Below are 21246 nucleotides of genomic sequence, written 5' to 3'. Positions count from 1 at the left end.
CTGAAAGAAAGACTTTTTAGTCAGATACGTGCATTTTTCCTTATAGCTCAAAAAAAAAAAAAAAGATTATGCAATATTCAGCAAAATCTGAGAAGCTGGCATTGACATTTTTAGCCTGCTTTGTCAAGATTCTCTTAGTACTTGACAAATTTTAACTCAAATTCACAAACTCCACAAGATAAAAAGCAGGAACTCACAGTGTGTCATTCTTGAGACAGGTGTGTCATTTTAAAACTTTTTTTTTAAATTTATTTTTTGTTGTTTTATTTTGTTTGTTTTTTGTTGTTGTTGTTTTTTTTTTTTGTTTTTTTTGTTGTTGTTTTTTTGCTTCAGTAGTTCTTATTTCTTGGATTGAGATTAGTGCTATACTTTGTAAAGAAAACATTAGAATGACCCACTAACTCTGAGCTGATTTTCTAAAAAAGGGCTTGTTTTTTACTTTGATCTAATAATATGCTTTATACCATAGCACTTTAATTGGGGTTGAAATCTATGGTTATGAAGCAACACCAAAGTCCTGGCCCACACCGGGTTCAAACCCAAAGTCCGGGTCTCATCAATATTATGCTGTGATCAACCTGAGCATCTACTGAAACCGGGGGTGAGGGGTAGGATGGGGGGAGATGACCTTACAATACAGCAGGAATCATGTCTGTCTTTTGCATTCTTATATCCCAGCATCCAGTACAGTGCCTGGAACATAGTAGGTATTTAATACATATATATGGAATGAATGATTTACCCAAGTCATCAAGAACCTATATTCCTCCCATTTCTCCTTCTCCTTTGCCTTGCCCCAATTCCCATTTTCCAAAGGTATCTACTTTTCAACATTTTATGTGTTAAAAGATGAATTTAGAAGGAAAAGGACTTTCAGATGATTGCGTCAGAAAATGTTTGTCAAAATGGGAAAACTTACTAATGTCTTAAAACAAAGGACAAAAGAAAAAGTTAATAGTAATTAATAATAAGGATATAGTTTAGAAAAAGACAAATCAAGATCAATCTATCTTCTCTCACCCAACTTCTGGGAGGACCGTTCATCTGGACAGAAGTTGTCCTACTCTGTTGATGTCAGGCATCACCTATGAAACGGAACACTCTCCTTGCAGGCATTATCCACATGTGTGTTCCCTATATGATGGGAGAGGTGTTCCTCCTGTGATCACAAAGTGTGTCCCAACTCGTTTCTAAAAGGAGAGTAGAGTAGTAGGTGCAGAAAATAAAGCTTGTGAGGCTGTGAGAGTGATGATCTGTAGCCCCTTAGACCCTGCCACATGCCTCTCACCTTGGGGCCTCCTTCTCCAGGCCAGGAAGCCAACTCCAGCCAGGACCATGGCGAGGACAATGAACCCAGAGACAGCTTTGATCACCAGAAGGAGAGTTTCTGATCCTAAAAGCAAGCATATGGGGGGAAATCCACAAGTCCTTCTCCCGTTCTGTATTAACTTTGGGGCACTTTAGTCCCTGTGATCATCGGGAAGCCCAACACCATTTTTCTTACTCCTGCTTCTCACTTCACGGATCCATGCAGGGCAGTAATCTAAAACAGGGGGACAGTAGCTCTCAAAGTGGGGTCTGAATGCCCCAGGGTCTTCAAGCGAGACCCTTCAGAGAGCCCACGAGGTCTAAGTCATGACTTCCCTTTCCTTATCTCTCACATGTGCACCGTGGGGCTTTCCAGAGGCTACATCACATGTGAGGACACCATCGCTCTGATAGCTTATGAAATGTGTGCTCGTATTTTCTTGAGTTTAAATTTTAAAATTTAAAAATGTTTAATATAGTAAAGTAGCAATAGAGAAAACCCACATACTAGTAAATAAAAGCTCTTTGGGATCCTCAATTTTTAAGAACATAAGGAATCCCTGAGACCAAAAAGTAAGAGAACCTCTGATTTAAAAGACGCATTCGAAAGCATCCAGTGATCCCCCTTGCTGCTCACCCCCCTCTCCCCCCGCCTCCTCGTCTCATTTCCCAGACAGCACACCCTGTCCTTACCCTGAGGGACCTGAAGAACCATTTGGACGTCACAGTGCTCCACGTGACAGGAGTAAAGGTCGCTGCTCTGAGGATCCAGCTCCACAGATACCCATGTCTGATAGGTCCCATCCCCACTGGGAAGAATATCGCTATAATCCATTTCTTGGATAATTTCTTCCCCATTTTTCATCCAAATCATGGAAATTTCAGGGGGGTAAAAGCCATAAGCTCTGCAGACAAGAGTTGTAACCCCTGGAAAGGTTTCTTTGCGATTTACTTTGACCAGTGGGGGCTCTAGGAAAAAGAAGATAAAGTTAAATAGAAATATCTTATGTACTGAGCATACAATATCAGAACTTGGTGACTGGGTTTCCCAATTAATTTTCTGCATTGCAGGAAACATCTAAAACCAAGAATGACCCGGAACCCAGTTTCATTTCAACAACAAATTTATTGTGCACTTCCTGCTAGGGCAGTGTGCTCAAGAATAATGAATGTGTTGCTGAGCCACGTAACTGAGCTACAGAATTTGTATGTAACTGTGACAAGTAATTCAGCAAAAGTCTGGAGATTAGAGCTCAGCGCTCCTTTTTCTCCATTCTGTGCTTATGCAAAGATATCACAGCCATCTCAGCTCAGCTTTGGCTCTGAATCGCCTTTGAACTCAAGTTGGCACTCTGGTGATTGCTGTGGTTTGAATGTTTGTGTCCCCCCCCCCCCCCCCCCCCCAGAATTCACATGTTGAAATCCCAACCCCCAAAGATGATGGTATTAAGAGGTGAGGCCTTTGGGAGGTGCTTAAGTCATGAGGGTAAAACCTTCAAAAATAAGATTAGTGCCTTATAAACGAGGTTCCAGGGAAATCCCTTGTCCCCAGCCACCATGTGAGGACACAGCAAGAAGTCAGCAGTCTGCAACCTGAAACAGGGTCCTCATCTGACCATGCTGGCACCCCGATCCCGGACTTCCCGCCTCCAGAACTACGGGAATGAATTTCTGTTGTTTGTCAATTACCCAGTCGGTGGTATTTTTTTATAGCAGCCCGAATGGACTAAGACAGCGATTGTCATCAGATACAAACATATGTAACAGGTCACGTCACGCTTATGCCTTCAGAGGGGCTATGGACATTCATATCCTGGAGGGGCTCCAGCAGTGACAGCAAAGCAATTGTCCATTTGTGGTCTTGCTTCCTCTTAACCATTCTGCTCATTTTCCATATGGTGCTGTCCTTAGTGTTTCCTGCTGACACTGGGTCACATCTAGACATGAGCCACACAGAGCCCAACGCCATCCCTGGAGGGGCTGCTTCCTGTTTGCCTCTACTCACTTCCTCACCCCACTGAGCTACCTGCCACCGAGATACAGGAGGAGCCCTCATCTCAACAATACCTTCCGGTTCTGTTCTGTGGCATCTCGTGTAGAAGGAGAAAAAGGCTTTCCAACATTAACAAGAAAATATAAACACCTCCGAGAGGGACTCTGCTTGTTGCCTGTGAGAAATGATCACAGGTCCTTTCCTAGGAGTGGGTTTTGACCAATGGGTTGAGACACCATTAGGACACTCGTGGTAGAGAGAGAGTAGGCTTGGAGCGGGAGCAGGTTACTGAAGTTAGACGTCCCACACTGCTCACGCACACCCCAGGTGTGCAAGCTTCCCCCATTTTTCCAGAGAGTACTCGCCCTCAAATCCCAATTAAACTGTCTTCCTTCTCCTAGTGCTGGATTCACTGAGAAGAGCAGGCAGCTGGGTTCTCTGTTCGGAAAGGCTATGCCACTAATCAAGCTGAGGAAGTGGTGACTCACACAGCCTCTCTTCAGACCTGGCTGGCCTCGGCCTAAAATGCCTCATGATTAAGGGTCCCATGCAACCCCAAGTTGGCCCTAGACTTCAACCAGATCCTGAGCTGTCAGACGTTTTTCAGTCTGGCAACAATAACATTTAATGGGTAAACAGACACCTGTAGTCTACAAAGAGCTTTCATATACATTATTTCACAGCAATTTCTGTGAGGTACGCATATCACTTACTTAATTTACTCAAGGTTATTGCTTTGCTGGCCTAGCCTCTATTAGCCCCATTTTTTTCTCATAAAAAGAACCCCTTCTCCTGACAAGCACACTCCCTATATTGGAAAATTAGTCCACTCCACCCCAACATGTTGCTTCTTTTAAGAGGTACCATTCTTGCATGTCTCCTAATGCTTCTTTTAAGAGGTACCATTCTGGCAGGAACTCGAACTGTTCATAGGTCGACGCTTAACCACTGAGCCATGCCAGCTGGGCAAGAGGTACCATTCTTAACCCTGACACCGAAACATAACCCAAGCTGTGTGCCCTGGCTACTCTCTCTTTGCTAGCTCCCAGATCTAGTCTCAGACCGTCTGTGCCCTGCTCTGTGCCCCAGGAGGCTGAGTGGCTAGGAATTTGTCCACCAGTTGCCCAGCCATTGCAGTCTGCTATTGACCATGATCCTCCACAGTCACAGCTCTTGCTAGAAGGTTCTTCCAGGGTACCAGCCCTTGTGGGGCTCTGGTAACAATAGTCCCTTCCCTTTTGCCTTCAGATTCAGGGGGAGTAATGGCTTCCCTCTGCTGCAAGTCCCTAAGTATTTCACTATCCATTCCCGGTGTCCTTAACCCTGATTGTGCCTATGTAAATAATCTTGTTACTGGCTTCCCAGTTAAGCCATCCTGAGTGTGCCATTTGGTTCTTGTCAGGATTCTGTAACCCATGGCCAGTCTTAGAAACTTCTCCTGATGGGCACAGTGATTAGTGCAAGAGGTGGCACATGATCCAACTGAGGCCAACCAGAGTCCTCCTGTAATTAAAAAAAATTTTTTTTGTAGCTAGAGCTAGGAGAGAGAAGCCCATTCTTCCAGAATGGTGAAACTACAAGGACATGAGCTTTGTGTTGGCTACCAAGACCTCCCCTCGGAGAAAACCATTCAAATCTTGTTTTTAATTCCTTGGGTCCCCACACTGCCCTGATTTCTGCCTGTCAAATAACCTCCCCCTTTATGCTTAGGCCAGTTAGAGTAGGTTTCTGTTAACTGCAACCATTAAAATTGAGATTGTTACTTAGCTAGTGAGTAGGAGAGTTGAAGCTCAAACTCTAGTCATCTGCCTCCATTGGCAGGCTCTTAGAGAGATAGTCCATACTCATAACTGGGGCCCTGATGCCTCTCGAGGGCCGGCCACAGCTCTGGAAAGTCCACCATTAAAGACCACCCCTGTGGGAAAAGGCACATTGTGTCTAGGAATTTCCTGTAGCATGATACCGGCACAATTCACTTTGAATAAGATTGTAAGGGTAAAGTTCTGTATTAACTAAAAGTTAACTGATTAAATCCTTATCGTTAATGTGTAAGGAGCTTTTCACCGAAAGAAATCTTATCATAAATCCTTTAGTAGAGCAAAGACCCTCTGTCTCTCTTCTTTGTAAGTCCAGATTTCACTCACACTGGTGGTATGGGAGCCCTTAGTTACCACACAACTTGTAAGAACTGCTCCACTGCCCAAAGTATTGCCCAGCTTATCATTGTCAGGAGAGGGAAGGACTCGTCTCACTGGATCCCCACGAAAGGAGGTGTCCCCAGAGGTACTCTACTCTCTCAAGTGGGATTGCTGAATCTCGTCAAGATGCTGATAAAAGCAACTGAGTTTTCACAGGGAGTCATAGATCATGATGGTCTGACTAACAAGGTGGGTTTTGGAGTAAGGTGAATATAACTTAGATTAGAGGACGTTATAAAACCAGGGTTCTGGGGGCGCGGGGACAAGGTGTTCTCCCTTCTTTTTACCTGTTCTTTGTAGAGTGTCTTTCCCATACTCCAGGAATCTCTTTAACCAGGCGATACATTCTTCCTCCAGCCAATTCTTCTGATATTGTAACTCATGCCAATTGGCCTCCCACGCCCTCTTGGTGATGTGGGCCACATTGTCTATAGCTATCCAGGAGAGCGTGTCCTTATCAAAGATAATGAAATCCTGTCCGTCATATGCATATTGCAAAAATCCTGTGGTGCTTCCATCCTCCAGCAACTCACAGCCAATCATCCTCTGGTAAGTGTGAAACCCTGGAACACACAGACAGGCCAGAAAAGGGTTTGCACAGGATGTGGAGGTAAATGCCCTGGTGATGGGAGTGGGGTGTGGCTGGGAGCATCCTCCACCCCAGGACAGAGCACTCCACCGGCCCACCATGGCATCACTGTCTCCAGGAGGTTCCTGTGACACGATCCCATCTATCAACAGATATCTGTGGCAGACTTACTGTGTGCCAAAGGAACGTGATAATTCCTGCCTTGGGGAACTATAGGATAACTCCTATAGTAGCAATGATTAATGGGTAAACTTTATAGTGCAGTGGAGCGAGAGATATGCAGGAGCCAGAAATATCCCTGGGAAAGTTAATGTCATAAGTCATGGTGCACACATGAGCAACTCACTAAGCCTGGCCACCAGGAAATGAGACACAGAATGGCCACATTGAGATGGGAAAGGAGAAGATACAGGTCACAAGCCTGAATGATAATGGGATAAGGACATAGAGGGCAAAGGACAAAGGGCTCCTAGGAACAACAGACTATTTGGAAGATGCACAGGGCAGATGGCAGGCACTGAACCCCACATCAACCAAATTGTCCAAGCTTTGCCAAAAGCCACAGAAAGGGCAACTCAGCAAAAGCTTACACGCACTGTCAGCCCAGGGACCGGTCTTGGCCGGGGTGGGGCTCAGGGAGGGGAAGCAATCTGCTGTATTCACACCTGAGTGATTATAGTGTCTCTGCAGGCGCTCCAGTTCCACCTTGAACGTCTGCTGCCAGCCCCGCAGCAGCTGAGTGTACCTCTCCCAGTGATCCGGCTCCAGGTGCTCCGCCATCCATGGCGCCCGTGGCTCCTTCAGCCGAGAGACACTGTCGTATGTGGTGATGGGGTGGGAGTCCACATACCCCACTGAAATAAATTCAGGGATCCCGTGGCCAGGTTCTGAAACGCCCAGGCGGAAATATCTCAGAGAGTGAGTCCCTGGGAGGGAGGCAAGGAAGGAAGATATTTAGAGTCACAGACCATCCAGGCCCATAAGCTGCAGTCTCTTTAATCCCCACGTATTGCTCCATGTTCAGCTGCGCCCACTCCTCCCTGGACCGGCTGCTGACCCGTTTTACAAAATCATAGCCCCAGGAACTGGGGCTGCAAAGGGCTTGAGAGCTCTAGCCCAAGACTTAGAGCCTTTTTCATAAAGGGGAGCAGAGCTGAAATCTAATTTATTCGGAGTCTGCAAAAGTATGCTTGAATCTGTCACTGACTTTGAAACAGTGCTTTCTCTCCACATCTGGAAAGGTTCTATGGCTCTGCAGATATGCAACTGTTTAAAGATGGAGGCAAAAGGAAGAGCAGATTGGGAACATTAGTTCTCACACCTCCCTGATATCCGTCCGTGTATTCAGCAGACATGTGAGCGCCTCCTCTGTGCCAGGCTCTGCACTAGGCCCCGAGCACACAACAGACAAGACAGATGCAAGTGTCTGCCCTTATGGGGGGAAGGGAGGAGACAGACAACACAAAATAAATGAAATCTATAACATGCCTTTAAAAAAGTGCAATGGAGAAAAGTAAAGCTGCAAAGAGGACTAAGCAATACAATTTTAGAGAGCAATGGTTAGGGAAGGCCTCCCCAAGAAGGTGACTTCTGTAGGGAATGAGGGGGCCAGGCAGATACCTGGGGACAGCAGTCCAGGCAGGGGGCACTGTGCAAAGGTCCTGCAGAAAGGACCTGCTGGCACGTTCCAAGAGCAGCAAGAAGGCCTGTGGCTGGAGAAATGGGTAGGAATTGCTTCCACGGTTACTCATAGGAAAAAACCTCACAGAAATCAAATTCTAGGCACAGAATGAGAGAGGAGAAGGAATAAGAAATTGGAAAAAAAAAAAAAAGATGTTACTGAGCTAAGTTGGATTGGTATAGAAATTCCGTTGGAATATGGGGTTCCATTTATGACAGCTGGGTCCACATGCCTAGAACGTGCCACCAAGTTAAAAAATAAATAAATAAAAGGTATTAACATCTTGGGGCATTACTCTCAACAGGAGAAACTTTTCTAAATGAATATCACTGACATTACCACGCACAATATTTACAATTCTTGTACTTTCGCTTTCTTATTAAAAATATCACTTCATAAAAATCTGCATTACTGGAGTTCATAAGAGGTAAGTAAAGAGAAAGATGGTCTGTCGACAATGCTGACCAAGCCCAGTGTACGGCCCTTTTCCCAACCTCCATCTCAGTCTAACTCCTGGTTTCAGAGCAGCTCTCTGCCAGCCAGCCAGGGCTTCAAAGGCTGCTCCGCCCCCAGAGGCTGGCCTCCATCTGTCCGTCATCTGCCTGTCCGCCCCTCCTGCAGCTGCGGCCTGGACCCACTCCAGGACATCTCAGCCCGCTCCCCTTCCTTTGCTGTGGGCCTAGTTATCCATCTGGTGTGTCCACAGGTACGAGTCATGCTTGCTCCTTAGTTGGGCTTCCAAAATGCGACCTCAGCTGTGATGGGAGATTGGTGGACAGATGTTAAATCAGTGACTCAACAGAAGAGAGAGGGGAAAGTCTATCATCCCCTCTCTCATGGTACGTTAGACCCTGTGATCATTTGTATCCTACGGATGATCAGATGAAGTAGAATTATGAAGGTTGAATCATTTGAAGAGACCTATATTGGATCATTTTTGATCTCCTAAAATGGCAATTTCATATGATCCCATCTAAAAAATCTTCCGATTCTTTCTTTTTGCTCCAATAATCATGTAGTTAGGTTTCTCTCTTCCTTTCCGCGAATAGACCATCAGCATCAACTCACTTATTGAACTGAAATCTACAATTTTGAATTTGGTCTTCTGTTCAGGCCAAACTGCTTCTCAAAGGGCCTCCGCTGCCGGTCCCAAGAGCCTCTGATAGACATTGCTCGAAAGCCTGAGCAACACAACCAAACAACTCTTACACCAGACACAGCGGTTACTTAGTGTCCTTTATGTTCCTTTAACTTATAGATTAACTGACTAGGCCACTTTTACAAAAGGCTGTAAAAATCACTGGTTATAAAATAATTGATAGTGTTTTCAGATATTCATCCACGGGGGCAATTTTTATTTATGGGGTATGTACCACGTACATGGAATTGTGAGCAATGTCAGGAAGAGAAAAACAAATCAGATACTAGTTCTTCCCTCCAGGAACGTACAGTACTATAGGACAGTGGTAGGCAAACTCATTAGTCAACAGGGCCAAATATCAACAGTACAACGATTGAAATTTCTTTTGAGAGCCAAATTTTTTAAACTTAAACTTCTTCTAACGCCACTTCTTCAAAATAGACTCGCCCAGGCCGTGGTATTTTGTGGAAGAGTCACACTCAAGGGGCCAAAGAGCCGCATGTGGCTTGCGAGCCGCAGTTTGCCGAACACGGCTATAGGAGAACTTGTAACATAAATACAGTGCAATGACACGTAGCAGCAAGTAGTGAGTGACATGATCGTGTGCTCAGAGGAGAGAGAGCTGCTCTCACGTGAAGCAATCCAGAAATGCTCCAAGGAGGAGGTGATGATCCTTCCACCAAATTGGGCCTTCAAAGACGTATGGAGGGCCGCAGCATCTGAGTCATAACCATGAGAACTACTGCACTTATTTATTGAGCACATACCGTGTGCTAGGTACCAGGCTAAGCCTTTGATAATGCATTTCACTTACTCCTCATAGCAACCCTTTGAGATAGGTTCTAAAATTCCCATTTCAATGGGTTCAGAGAGATGAAGAAATGGCCCAAGATGATCCTTAGAATCCATACGTGGAGGATCCAGGATAAACTCTCTGACCTCTCACACTGGAATCCCCTCTGTCTTGACACCCAGCTGGTCCTAAGGCAGGGGCACTTCTCCAGCCCAGACTATAATAGGCTCCCCTCTTCATCACCATTGCTCTCTCCCGCCCCCTTGTGTCAAGGATGATTCACTGTCACTGATTCCCCTAGTCCCTAGAGGCTCAAGCTTTAGACCTTCCTACAAGTGGCTGTGGGCCCTGATTGGATAACCAGGTCAACAAAGTCCCTATTATTTGCTGGCCCTCCCAAGTAGCCTGATGCCTTAATACAGTCAGAATGACTATGATTTCTGGGAACTACTGTTTGGAATTTCAGGCAGCTTGGGAATGAGGGGGAGAAGTGGATGGTGATATTTTTAGTTAAGAGGACCGTTGGACACGTCTCAAACCAAGCATTCAGTGAATGTGGATGATCCTATAGGCAGCCAGAGCTCAAAATCTAACTACAGGAACTTACTTAGGGCATGAAAGTGCTGAGTGTGACAGTTTGACATTTTAGCTACTCTTTGGAGGCTACCCTTTCGGAGGTTACCAATGTCTCCTTTTGTATAAGTTTTATTCTTTTCTGAATTTGCAGTAGGCACAGTCCTAGAGCTAGGGAGGCAGCAACGAACTCGCCCAAGTCCAGCCCTATAGGCTAATTTCTAGAAGGTAGTGATGAAAATTGTGGAGAAAAATAAAGCAGATAAAAAGTGTGAAGAAGGCTGATCTTTTAGACAGAAGGATCAGGAAAGTCCTCTCTGAGCAGGTGGCAGTTGAGCAGAGATGTGAATGAAGTGAGTCATGGGAGAAGAACCTTCCAGAAGGAACAGCAAGCCCAAGTCCTTGAGGAGGCTGTGTTTAAGGAATAGCAAGGACACCACTGTAGGACCATGTAGAGCATTAGAGAATAAATGAATGAATGAGCTCTGGTGGGGTTTTTTCTTCTCAGTACTCTCTATATACAGTGATGACCATATGTCTCATATTTCCCAGGAGAATTCCAATTTTGTGAATTTTATTGAAGTCATAACAAAACCTGATTTGATACTTATATTTTTGAAAGGATTTTGATTATAAATATAAATTTGGACGTCAGAAAAAATGTCCTTTGTCATCTATCTCAATCTGGGTTTCATAAAACAAGTGGGATAAGAGGATGGCTAAGGTCAATGGATTTTAGCGAAAATAGATATTCCAACTAGTCAGAAAAAATACCTACAAATTACTTGAATTTCTCCAATTTAGACAGATTCCATGTCAACCAAGAAGAAGAGAGCCTTAGGGGAGTAAAACGTTGTCTTGGAGAAATTTCTACTGCATGTACCTTGGTAACAGCTCCATGGAAACAGACTGAAGTCTAATAAAGTCTATAGCAAATGCCCATATTTCCCCACATTAACTCTTTGAACTCAAGGTCATTTCTAATCAGATAATCTGTAAGTCTGTGTTTTTATACTAGCTCAGTTGTCAATTTAGGGGGCTTAGACATCATTAGTCTTTATCTGTGAAGGACTCCATCATTTGTGAGGCAAATTGATATAGCAGATTGAGACGCATCCATAAAATTATGAATAATATCAAGAGACTGACCTTGGTTATTTCAAGATTAAGCATACAAACCACATATGCCTATGCAAGAGAGATCCTATGCATGGCCCTAGCTAACTGTACCCGCCAGGGACAGTTTCACACAGGTTGAAGTGAAGAACAGGATGAGTTGTAAAGCATGAAACATCATTTTTTGTTTTTTTGTTTTCATACAAGTTCTGCAACTAAAGTAAACCACAGTTGCAAATTTAGAGTCGTTATTACTGCTCAAGTTCTCTCTGGCTCACAGTCAGATAACTTCAATTTCTTAGGGACATTACCTTTGAACATAAATTCACTCAGGAGGCATTTATTAAGTGTCTATTGGTCACTAGGTAGTGCTGGGGAAAGAAAGAAAAGAAAAATGAAGACATGTCTCCCTGGCTTTAAGGAGAGCCTTGAAGGAAAGATTTTTGTAAATAGGAAATGAAAAAACTGTGAACATGAGCCATGGGAGCACACAGGAAGGAGCAGTCTACTGCAGGCTATGGAGCCAATGAGAGCAACACACCGGAAGCGAAATTGGAGTTATCTTGACACTTCCTAGAGCTGTGCTCCCCAGCACTCCCTGCATTTCCACCTCTAGAAGCTCCTACGCCGGGCCAGCATTAGGCTCATATACCAATTAGATCAAGTCTTTTTTAATCACCCTGGCTCTCTTCCCTATCAGCATCCCTCAGTGCTCAAAAACTCTCAGTCAGGGTCGTGGCAGGAAATAGCCTTCACTCCAGATGAGTAACATGAAGAGACCTTGAGAAGGGACTCCTTGAATGGGAGGTATGAGCAAGGTTAAGAAAAAAAAAAAGGAAAAAAGAGGGATAATGAGGTCCAGACGCTAGCAATGATGGGAAGCCTTTACCACCCCTAGGGTTGCAGAGATGAGAGTAGCAAATTGTGTTCCCCAAGCCCAGTGGGAGCTGGAACTGTATGAAGAAAGGGCTAGTCAGGGAAAATTATATTGCAGAGGGACACAGCTACCACCACTCATTACAGAAACAGGGGAAAAGGGAAGATGAAATACCCCAACCTGTCTTTCCTCCTTGCTCTCTGACCTCTCTCCTTTCAGTGTCTCCCGTTGGGTGGAAATGGGCCTGCAAGAGAGAGACTGGGTGACGCGGCCTGTAGCCGTCATCCTCCAGGACACAAGACACGACAGAGGAGGGTGACGTCGAGGAGTGAAAAGGAGAATAACCAGAACAAAGCGAGCCTGCCTGCCCTTTACAGAGGACCGGCTTTATTTCACATCCCACCATTCTCCAAGGGCCAGGGGTCCGCATCCAGAGCCTGTGACATTGCCCGAACCCCTGAACTGTGGGGTTATGTTCAGGGGGTATTGTGGTCACATTATTGGACAGCTCTTTAAGGATCAAATGTAGCAATATATATGCTTTTTCCCTTCCGGAAATGTCACCCTTTTCTCCCTTCTTCTGTCCATAATTTCTCTCTGTCCCTCACCCCCCAATCTTTCCCATTTCTGATTTAAATGGTGGGATTTTTCTGGGTTAAATTTCTGTAGAAGTAGGACTGATGTCTGTCTTGTTCATGACCACAATTCCAAAAGTTGCTGGCACGTGGTGGGCCATCAACCAACATTTGTGTAATTAACAGACAGATGATTTGAAAGAGCTCCTTCCTGTCATCTCATGAGTCCCCGCCTGCTGTGGCGGCTGATACAGTTCCAGACATGGCCTGCTGCCGTCCAGGGAGTGCAGCTCTGAGCAGGAAGAAAGTTGCTTAGGGCACAGAAGCCTGGTGCTTCCAGCCCATGGACCTTCTCAGGTTTTTGGGGTAACGGTAGGCACCTGCTTCCCCAGTGACACGGGCCCCTAAACCATGAAAAACTCCTCCTGGGCTCAGTTGGTATCTCTCACACCCAGTAAGCAAGTCCACAACCATGGTTTTATCTTTCCGGGACCTTTGGTTACAGGTGGAGCTTGTGGTGAGGAAGAAAAACAAACCAGCACAATGACTCTGCTCCATTGTTCAATGCCCCTGAAACTCTGACCACATCCCACGAGACTCGCGAAGCCAGTAAAGAGGAGAAACAGAAGTAAAAGAAAGGGTCTGAGCAGAAAACAGGGAGCAACGCTCAGAAGGAAAGTGAGGAAGTTCCCCGGAGGGTCCCTCCAGAATGGCTTCCGCCCCGTCAGAAGGGACGACACTAAACTCCTGCACGGGTGAGCTGGGAAACTGCTCACTAGTCCAGCCTCCGACACGTCCCTGGTGTATGAAATACGTTTTTCGCCCAGCTTCTTCAACATTTCGCCACGAGTTTTAGGAAGACGAGCAGTTCCCCCTCGGCGGCCTCAGCTTCGGAGTTCGGAGCAGAGAGAACTTGGGATACTCACGGGCAACGCTGTGCTTCACCGTAAATACAATAAGGAGGGGTAACAGGAGCACCATCAGCCCTTCTAAGATCCTTTCCTTCAGATTCTTTTAACCAAAACACCGACAGGTCCCAGCGGGTCTTTCAGGAACCTAAACTCCACCCACTCTTCAGGGTTTAGAAACTGCTCGAAGCTCGGGGCCCTCTCCCAATAAAAACAGGGGATAGTGCAGTGTCATCAGTTGCTAGGTAGAATAGAGAAAGAAAAAATGAGCGCTTCCAGATTCACTTTTAACCCTTTGGTGGCTTCAGGCACTGCTTGGTCCTTTTGGTATGCCTGTCTCGAACCTGTTCCCAATCTTTGAAAATTATTACTATCATTATTAAATTGTTTTTCAATTACAGTTGGCATACAATATCATATTACTTTCAGGTGCCCTATTCCCAACCTTTAAAATATTTACAGAGCACAGCTATGTGTAAGGCACAGGGAACACAAAGATTAGTCATTCCTTGTCCCCCAGGGAGCACAAAAGAAAAGAAGCCTTTACTCCTTCACTGGAGCAGAGATTTCACCGTGGAAGGATGTGCAAGATTCACACAAGGTCCCAGGATTTGCAACTCCCTGCCCTGGCTTCCTACAATGCAGCTGATATAGCACATATCACTTAGACGGTCTTATCATTTTTAGCTTAGGTCTATCTTCCCTGCTGCTCTAGCACCTAGCACAATAAACTAAAAAAAAAAAATTTTTAATGCTTTAATAAAGGAGAGCAAGTAAAAAGCCTAAAAGTAGCTTCTGAGGGGCAGCCACCTGGCTTGTTTGATTAGCAATCCCCAGGATTAAGCTGCGACTACACTGTCATCAGGAGAGCATGACAAGTTGAGAAGCAGCAGCTTAAGCTTTTCCAGGCCTAGGCAGGAAGTAGAGGTGGCTGGGAGAGATGAGTGGAGTCAAGGCTACGAGGGACCCAGGTTTGCATCATAGCTATTTGACCTTGGGCAGAATCCCAAATTGAGCTGAGGCTGTTTCTTCAACTGTAAAAGCAAATCCTGGCATATATTTCATAAAATTGTTGAAGTATTAAATTAATTTATGTTTATGATGTACCTGGTAGGTATTAGAACTATACACATTGATTTCCTTCTGTGGTAGGTAAATAATACCGCTCCCACACACACACACACACACATCTTAAAGATATATGAGCATCCTAATCTCCAGAACCTGTAACTGTTACTTTATGTGGCAAAAGGGACTTAGCCTATATGGTTGTATTAGTAATCTTGAGATGAGCAGTTTATCCTGAATTATCTGATGGGCCCAATGTAATCACAAGGTCCTTGTAAGAGGGAGGCAAAAGGGTCAGAGTCTGAGACATGTCAGTAGAAGCAAGGTTGAAGTAATGCCAACGCTGGAAGGGAGACATGGCCAAGGAATGCAGACAGCCTCCAGAACTGGTGGGAGAGGGAACAGATTTTCCCATGGAGCTTCCAGAAGAATGGAACCCTGCCAACACTTTGATTTTGGCCCAGGAGACCCACTTTCAGACTTCTGACCTCCAGAACTGCAAGAGAATAAATTTGTGGTGTTTAGGCCACTAAATCCATGGTAATCTGTTATAGCATCATTAGGAGACATTGGGACTTTAGAGTTATACACACACTAGAGGCCCAATGCACGAAATTTGTGCAAGGGGCTCGGCCCTCACAGCCCCAGCTTTGTCCGGAAGGTCATCCAGATGGTCATTCTGGTCTAATTAGCATATTAGCTTTTTATTATATAGGATAATCACCATCAGCCCTCTTGAGCCATCCCAAATAAACCGCTAATTTAAGAAAAGAGAGTAGGTCTGCCATGTATCCCCAGTTCAAGCCTCCTAGCCCTGCTGTCCAAACTTTTAAGCTACATTCTAAAACTGCCCTATGTAGAAATTCTGGAGCTGCTTCTGAAAATTATGCATGTACTAGTATATCACTTAGTACAATGTCTGCTCCATAGTAAGGAAATGTTAGCAATCATTAGTACTCTGCTGTTATTCACTAGTTTACCAAGAGAGATTGTGGTTTTCCTTCCCCATGCACTTCGGCAAGTTCATAGAGATGGTAAAGAGCATATCTGCCCTCCTACAATGGTTCAAATTCACTGTTTCATCAAGAAGTTCACTGAATTCAAATAATGTATTTTAACTTTTAATACTCTCCCAAATCCATTCCTAACTTGCCTTACTCCCAAAAACATTTAAAACTGCTAAATTTTGATGTTCTTTTGCATGTGTGGTTACTTGGCTTTCTCACTTAAAAAAAATTTTTTTTTAGTAATAATGGCCTTTTTTTATTAGATCAAATTAACAGATATCCCATAATTCCAATTAGTGACAAACATGAACAGTGTTTCATGATGCCCGTAACAACCCTGCCTTAAAAATGAACCGATTTACTGCTAGAGTTCATATTTGGGAATAAGGCTAACTTTCAGTTATATTAGTGAAAATAAAGATGTACTATTTTCCTCCATCAAATTCATGGATCCCCCTAGGAAAATCTCAGCCAAAAACCCCTTCTGCAGTTCAAATGAACATTCCATGATGTTTCTTTCCTGGCTGTGTTCATGGTGGTCATTGCAAGTTCTCACTCCAAGCTTGTGTTCAGGACCCACTGACGAGAACTTGTTTGAAACACAAGTGCATTGATGCAAGTTCTGGTTCTCCTGATACCAAACAGCTGCCGAGCTGTCACAGACTGCCAGCTTGATGTGTTAAGGTGAACAATTCATTTTACTGTCTTCCACCTCAGAGGCCATCAGGGTGTGGCGCTGTGGGGCAGCCAGGGGCTGGGGCAAGGTGTCCACTGTGTTGATGGCGCAGTCCTGGGGATGGATCTCCCTGGCCAGCTGCCCCTTCTTCTTCAATGTGCAGGCCTGCTGGCACAGGGGCGAGATGGGGGTGCTGCATGGGGGGCGTGTACTTGTGCTCTGAGCCGTCCTCCAGGTCTAGTGGGTAACCGAGGTCCGAATCATAGGAGCTCAGGTCTCCACACGTCACAAACGGCACAATGCTGTGGGTGGGGCCATTGAATTGGTTGAGACCTCTATTGTAAGAGTGGTGCAGCAGGGGTTTGGTCAGGTCCAGCAGGAAGCCCTCAGGGGGGTCATAACCCTGACAGACAGCGAAGGCCTCGCTGCTGGCCTTCCGGCTGCTCCTGGGCTTGGCACAGAGCACGCTGGAGAAGAAGACGTGCAGCTGGCTGTAGATCAGCGTCACATCCCGGCGTCGGAAGATCTTGGCTACAAAGCAGCCCCCTGGCTTCAAGACGTGTGTAGCGATGTTCAGAGCGGCGAGGAGAAGCTGGGCCTGCATATACTCATCAAGCTCATGGAGGCCGGTTACATCGGGAGCCCCGTCGCACACCACCAGGTCCGCCGGGCAGCCCTCAAAGTGCCGGATGATGTCCTCGGCAGTGGACAACTGGGTGATGTCCCCCTGGATCTGTAACACTCCTGGTAGCGGAGCCATAGCTTGAAGGTCCACAGCCACCACATGGCCGGACCCCTGTGGACTCCCGATCTTCTGGCTCAGCACCTGGCTCCAGCTGCCCGGGGCTGCACACAGGTCAACTGCCCGTGTCACACCTTGAAAGAGTCGGAATTCCTCATTGAGTTGTAGCAGCTTGAAGGCACTGCGGGCACGCCAGCCGTTCTCCTTGGCCAGGCGGTAGTAGACATCCCGCTTGTCCTTCGATGTCCGTCCCATCTCGCACACTGTTTGCCCCGGGACTTTGGGTCTGAAGCCTCCCCGGTCTCAGCCGGCCAGACTACGAGCTGCAGCGACGAGGGTGAACTTCTCTCCTTCCTTCGCTGGCGGGAAGCACAGTCAACCATATAGGCCTGGGCCCGTGTCCTCTGTGCCCAGGGCCCAGGGCAGCTTCCAGAGCGGGGAGGAGTGGGAGGAGTCCGGTCCACGCAGCCCGGGTCAAACCTGTGAGAAATCGTAGGGCTTCAGTTCTGTTCTTAGTTGATCCAAATGCCTACGGCGCAGGCCTGCGGGCCACTGCAGCTAGGCAAGGCCGTCATGGTGATGCGAAGGCTGCGCGAGGCCCGGACCAACCGAACTTACGGTGCGTGTCCTGTCACCTTGCGTCACCTTGCGTCACCTTGCAGAAAACTGCGGTTCCCAGTATACAAAGGGCACGACCAAAGCTTCTGAACGCTTAAACATTTTTAAACGTTTTTTGTGTTCCTGATGATCGAAGTAAAGATTTCATAGTGCCAGACTTTAAATGCATTTCCTTTTTACTATGTATAAATTTCTTTTATGTATTAAAAGATTTTTCTTTATAAAAATGAACAGAGTTGAAATCATATATATATATAATTTTGCTATCTTTCATACATGTCATTATACACTTTTAAATAACATTTCCAATGACCATCAAATGGGTATTAAATTCCTAATGTCTTGCTAGTGTTGGATATGTAAGTTGAGTAGAATTCCTCCGTGTTTATTTTAAACTAGTGTGTAGAGAGTAAGGGTGCAGGTGTTGGTAACAACCTAGGAGAAGGAAGGCAACATACCCAGTGTGTGGCTGTGTGTGGCTGTTTCCTGTGGATCCGGCTGGGACATGCAGACAGCTATGGCTGGACCAGTGAAAGCCAACAGGAGTAAATGTTCCCTGGAGTGTTCCAGGGCATGCATCTGTATATCAGGGTTTCTAAAAGATTGGGATAATGATGAAGAGTATAATAAATACCTAACATCTATGTAACACGTTCTCCCTTACTCGGTGTTGTTTCTAAAAGGATTTAGGGGGAATTCAATAACAAACAAAGAACCCAATTAAAAATGAGCAAAAAATCTTGAATAGACATTTCTCCACAGAGGACATACAAATGGTTTATAAGCACATGAAAAGATGCTTGCATTTTAATCATAGTTTTCCTTTCCCCACAGCAGTAGAAGCCAAGATCTTGTCTGGTTTGAGAGAAGGTGAAGAAGGGTGACATAATAAAGAAACACCCCATACTCCACACATACATATTATACCTCAACCCTCCACTCTCCTCATTGTTGGTACCTTTTCCAAACCCCTAATTGTGGGAATTCCCCAAGCCTCTGTCTTCTATCCTCTATGTCTCTGACCTCTTATTTGTGATTTAATTAATAAATTCATGGAATAGATAAGAAGAGGCTATGCTAGGCTTTAAGGTGATAATAACATTAATATAGTCTCCCCTCCCTCCAGGAGTTTACTGGTTAGTGGAGAAAACCAGCATGCTAATTTCTATCCACCTTACATCTAATCCTCTTCCTGTGTTCTCTTTGCTGGTGATTGGAACTAACAACTACCCACTTCCAATTCCAGAACCCTGCAAGCCTTCCTCCTCCTGCTTTCACCAACCCCATAACACCCTGAACCAGTCAGTCACCAAGTCCACTGATGTTGCCTCTAAACTATTTCTCAAATGTATTCCTACTCCCCATCCTATTTGCCATGAGCCCATCTCAGGACACCCTCATCCCTCCTCTGGACCATGATCTCCCAGCTGACCTCCCAGCCACCACAGTGTCTGTCTCAAATGCCAGTCTGACCCTATCAATTCCCTCAACTGCCATGATCTACAGGAGAGTATCCACAGTTCTTAACATGACAATCAAGGGCCCGGATAACCTCACCCTGTCAATCTCTAGCCCTAGCTTCTCCTGCCACCATCCATCCCTTCCACTCTGCAAGGCCCTCTGCCGTGGCTCCCCCACAGGCTGCCATGCTGTCTCCTGGCTGCCTCTAGTCACTGTTTAGAAACACAACCCGCCCCCCCCCTTCACACACACACACACACACACACACACACACACACACACACACCAACTGGTATGGTGCCTCTGTGTTTCTATGGCAACCTGTGCCCTTCTCTCATTGTATGTAACTACCTGTCTCTCCCGCTGGTCTGAGAGTTCCTTGAAGACAAAGACCAAGCCTGTTCTCTGTGTTCTCTGTGCCTAGCACATAGTAAGAGCACGACACGTGTCAGGCACTGTTCTAAGCACTTTGCACACATCAATTAACTTAATCCTCATGACGTCCTCTGAGGAAAATGTTCTTATGGTGTCCATTACACAGTTGAGGACAGTGAGAGATTAATCAATTGGCCCAATACACATTGGTATGGGAACTCAGGCAATCTGGCTCTAAATCACTGTTCTCATCTGCCCCTCAACTTACATGTGTTTGTTGAATGAATGGAAGATGATCCCTTTTCACCTCCCCATCACAATACGTCCACAACCAAATAAACAGTTCTCTCCCAAAAGCTTCTTTTCTCCACATCTGACCATTGCTCCTCCAGTCTCAGAGAAGCCTTTAGTCTGTGACTTCCAACTCTCTCCTCCCTGACCGCATTCAATCTCTCATCATTCATTTCCAGGGGGTTTGCTTTGTTTTTCCTTGGAAACATTTGTCAGATTCATCTCAGTCTGGTCCTCATCCCTTCAGGCCAGATGTCCACAGCAGCTTCCTGACTGGTTCCCTGGCTTCACTACCTCACTCCATTGGAACCTTGGGGTTTACATGCATTTTTATTAACACTTCACAGCAACTCATGAGCTCACCTTTTATAGACGAGAAACTGAATAACAGAACCCAGGTTCAAACAGGGTTTGTCTGGCTCCAGGGACTCTCATTTCCAAAAAGACTGCTGATCTTGGCCAAGTCACTTAATCTCCAATTGTCTCAGATTTATTAATCATAAAATGGGGATAATAACAGTAATTACCTCATTGTGAGAGCCACTGAGATAGCACAGTAGCTGCTCAATGATCATCATTGCTTAAAGCATAGCTGACATATGAGTTGGCTAATTGTTCTGACCAAAATGCTTTCTGGAAGCACTCTTGAACCATAGCTGAGAGGAAGTTGCCATAGTTGGCCCCTCCTTTGTCCCTCAAAGGTGCTCTCTCCTGGGGCGCATCATACCATCGTATGAAAAAATTACCTTACCGGTTACTTGCAGAATGCTCAGCAAGAGAGAATACACCCCGGTTTGGTGGAAAGTGCACAGAATCTGTGACTCCCTTCTGTCCAGGCTGTGTGACCACAGGAAATCTTGATAGCTCTTTGACTTTTCTCATCTACAAAGTGGGAATAATAATAATACACCCCTCCCCCAACCAATATCGAGATAATGCATCAATAGCTTTTAGTGCGTGTCCGGACAGGGTAAGACCTAAAGGAGTTGTGCAACGTTGTCGAAGTCAGATCACCTATATGGCCACGCTTTACTTGTAAGTCGAGGACGAGATGGATTTATAAATCACCTTACCAAAATCAAGTATTAAAATACATAGAGGAAAGGTAACAGGATTGTGCAAATCAGGTACCATCGCGTATCCGGAAAACCTACCTGTCTTAAGAGAGACGAAGCGGCCCTTCCCCCTGAATCCTGAGAGGTGGGTCGAGAGAAGACCCGCCCTCCTCCGTCGCCGCCAGAGCCCGGCCTCCAGGT

At 45.6% G+C, this 21246-nt stretch overlaps 2 protein-coding genes across 4 annotated transcripts in view; both read right to left on the bottom strand.

The window, feature by feature from the left end:
- LOC307093223 (major histocompatibility complex class I-related gene protein) overlaps positions 1 to 13921 on the bottom strand; it is a 30168-nt gene extending 16247 nt beyond the window's left edge. For 2 of the 3 annotated variants that reach the window (XM_079761134.1, XM_079761135.1), the window contains exons 1-5: positions 13771 to 13921; positions 6754 to 7014; positions 5787 to 6062; positions 2002 to 2277; positions 1289 to 1393 (exon numbers count right to left, since the gene is read on the bottom strand). In XM_079761134.1, coding sequence (XP_079617260.1) covers positions 1289 to 1393; positions 2002 to 2277; positions 5787 to 6062; positions 6754 to 7014; positions 13771 to 13825 — 973 coding nt within the window. In that variant the 5' untranslated portion in view covers positions 13826 to 13921. Of the gene's footprint in view, positions 1 to 14; positions 1191 to 1288; positions 1394 to 2001; positions 2278 to 5786; positions 6063 to 6753; positions 7015 to 13770 lie in introns of those variants that run through there. The other variant, XM_079761133.1, reaches the window with a different exon arrangement.
- A 2235-nt stretch (positions 13922 to 16156) lies between these two features.
- Positions 16157 to 21210, bottom strand: LOC307092891 (tRNA (cytidine(32)/guanosine(34)-2'-O)-methyltransferase-like). Its single transcript, XM_079760446.1, is given in 3 exon segments — positions 16157 to 16695; positions 16697 to 17725; positions 21145 to 21210. Coding segments are annotated over 2 exon segments (993 nt in total). The 5' UTR covers positions 17501 to 17725; positions 21145 to 21210; the 3' UTR covers positions 16157 to 16506.
- Positions 21211 to 21246: the final 36 nt, after the last annotated feature.

This window comes from Cnephaeus nilssonii, assembly GCF_951640355.1.
Source record: "Cnephaeus nilssonii genome assembly, chromosome: 21".
Taxonomy (NCBI): Eukaryota; Metazoa; Chordata; class Mammalia; order Chiroptera; family Vespertilionidae; genus Cnephaeus; species Cnephaeus nilssonii.
The sequence above is the reverse complement of the archived record's forward strand: the minus strand, read 5'-3'. Positions and strand labels throughout refer to the sequence as shown.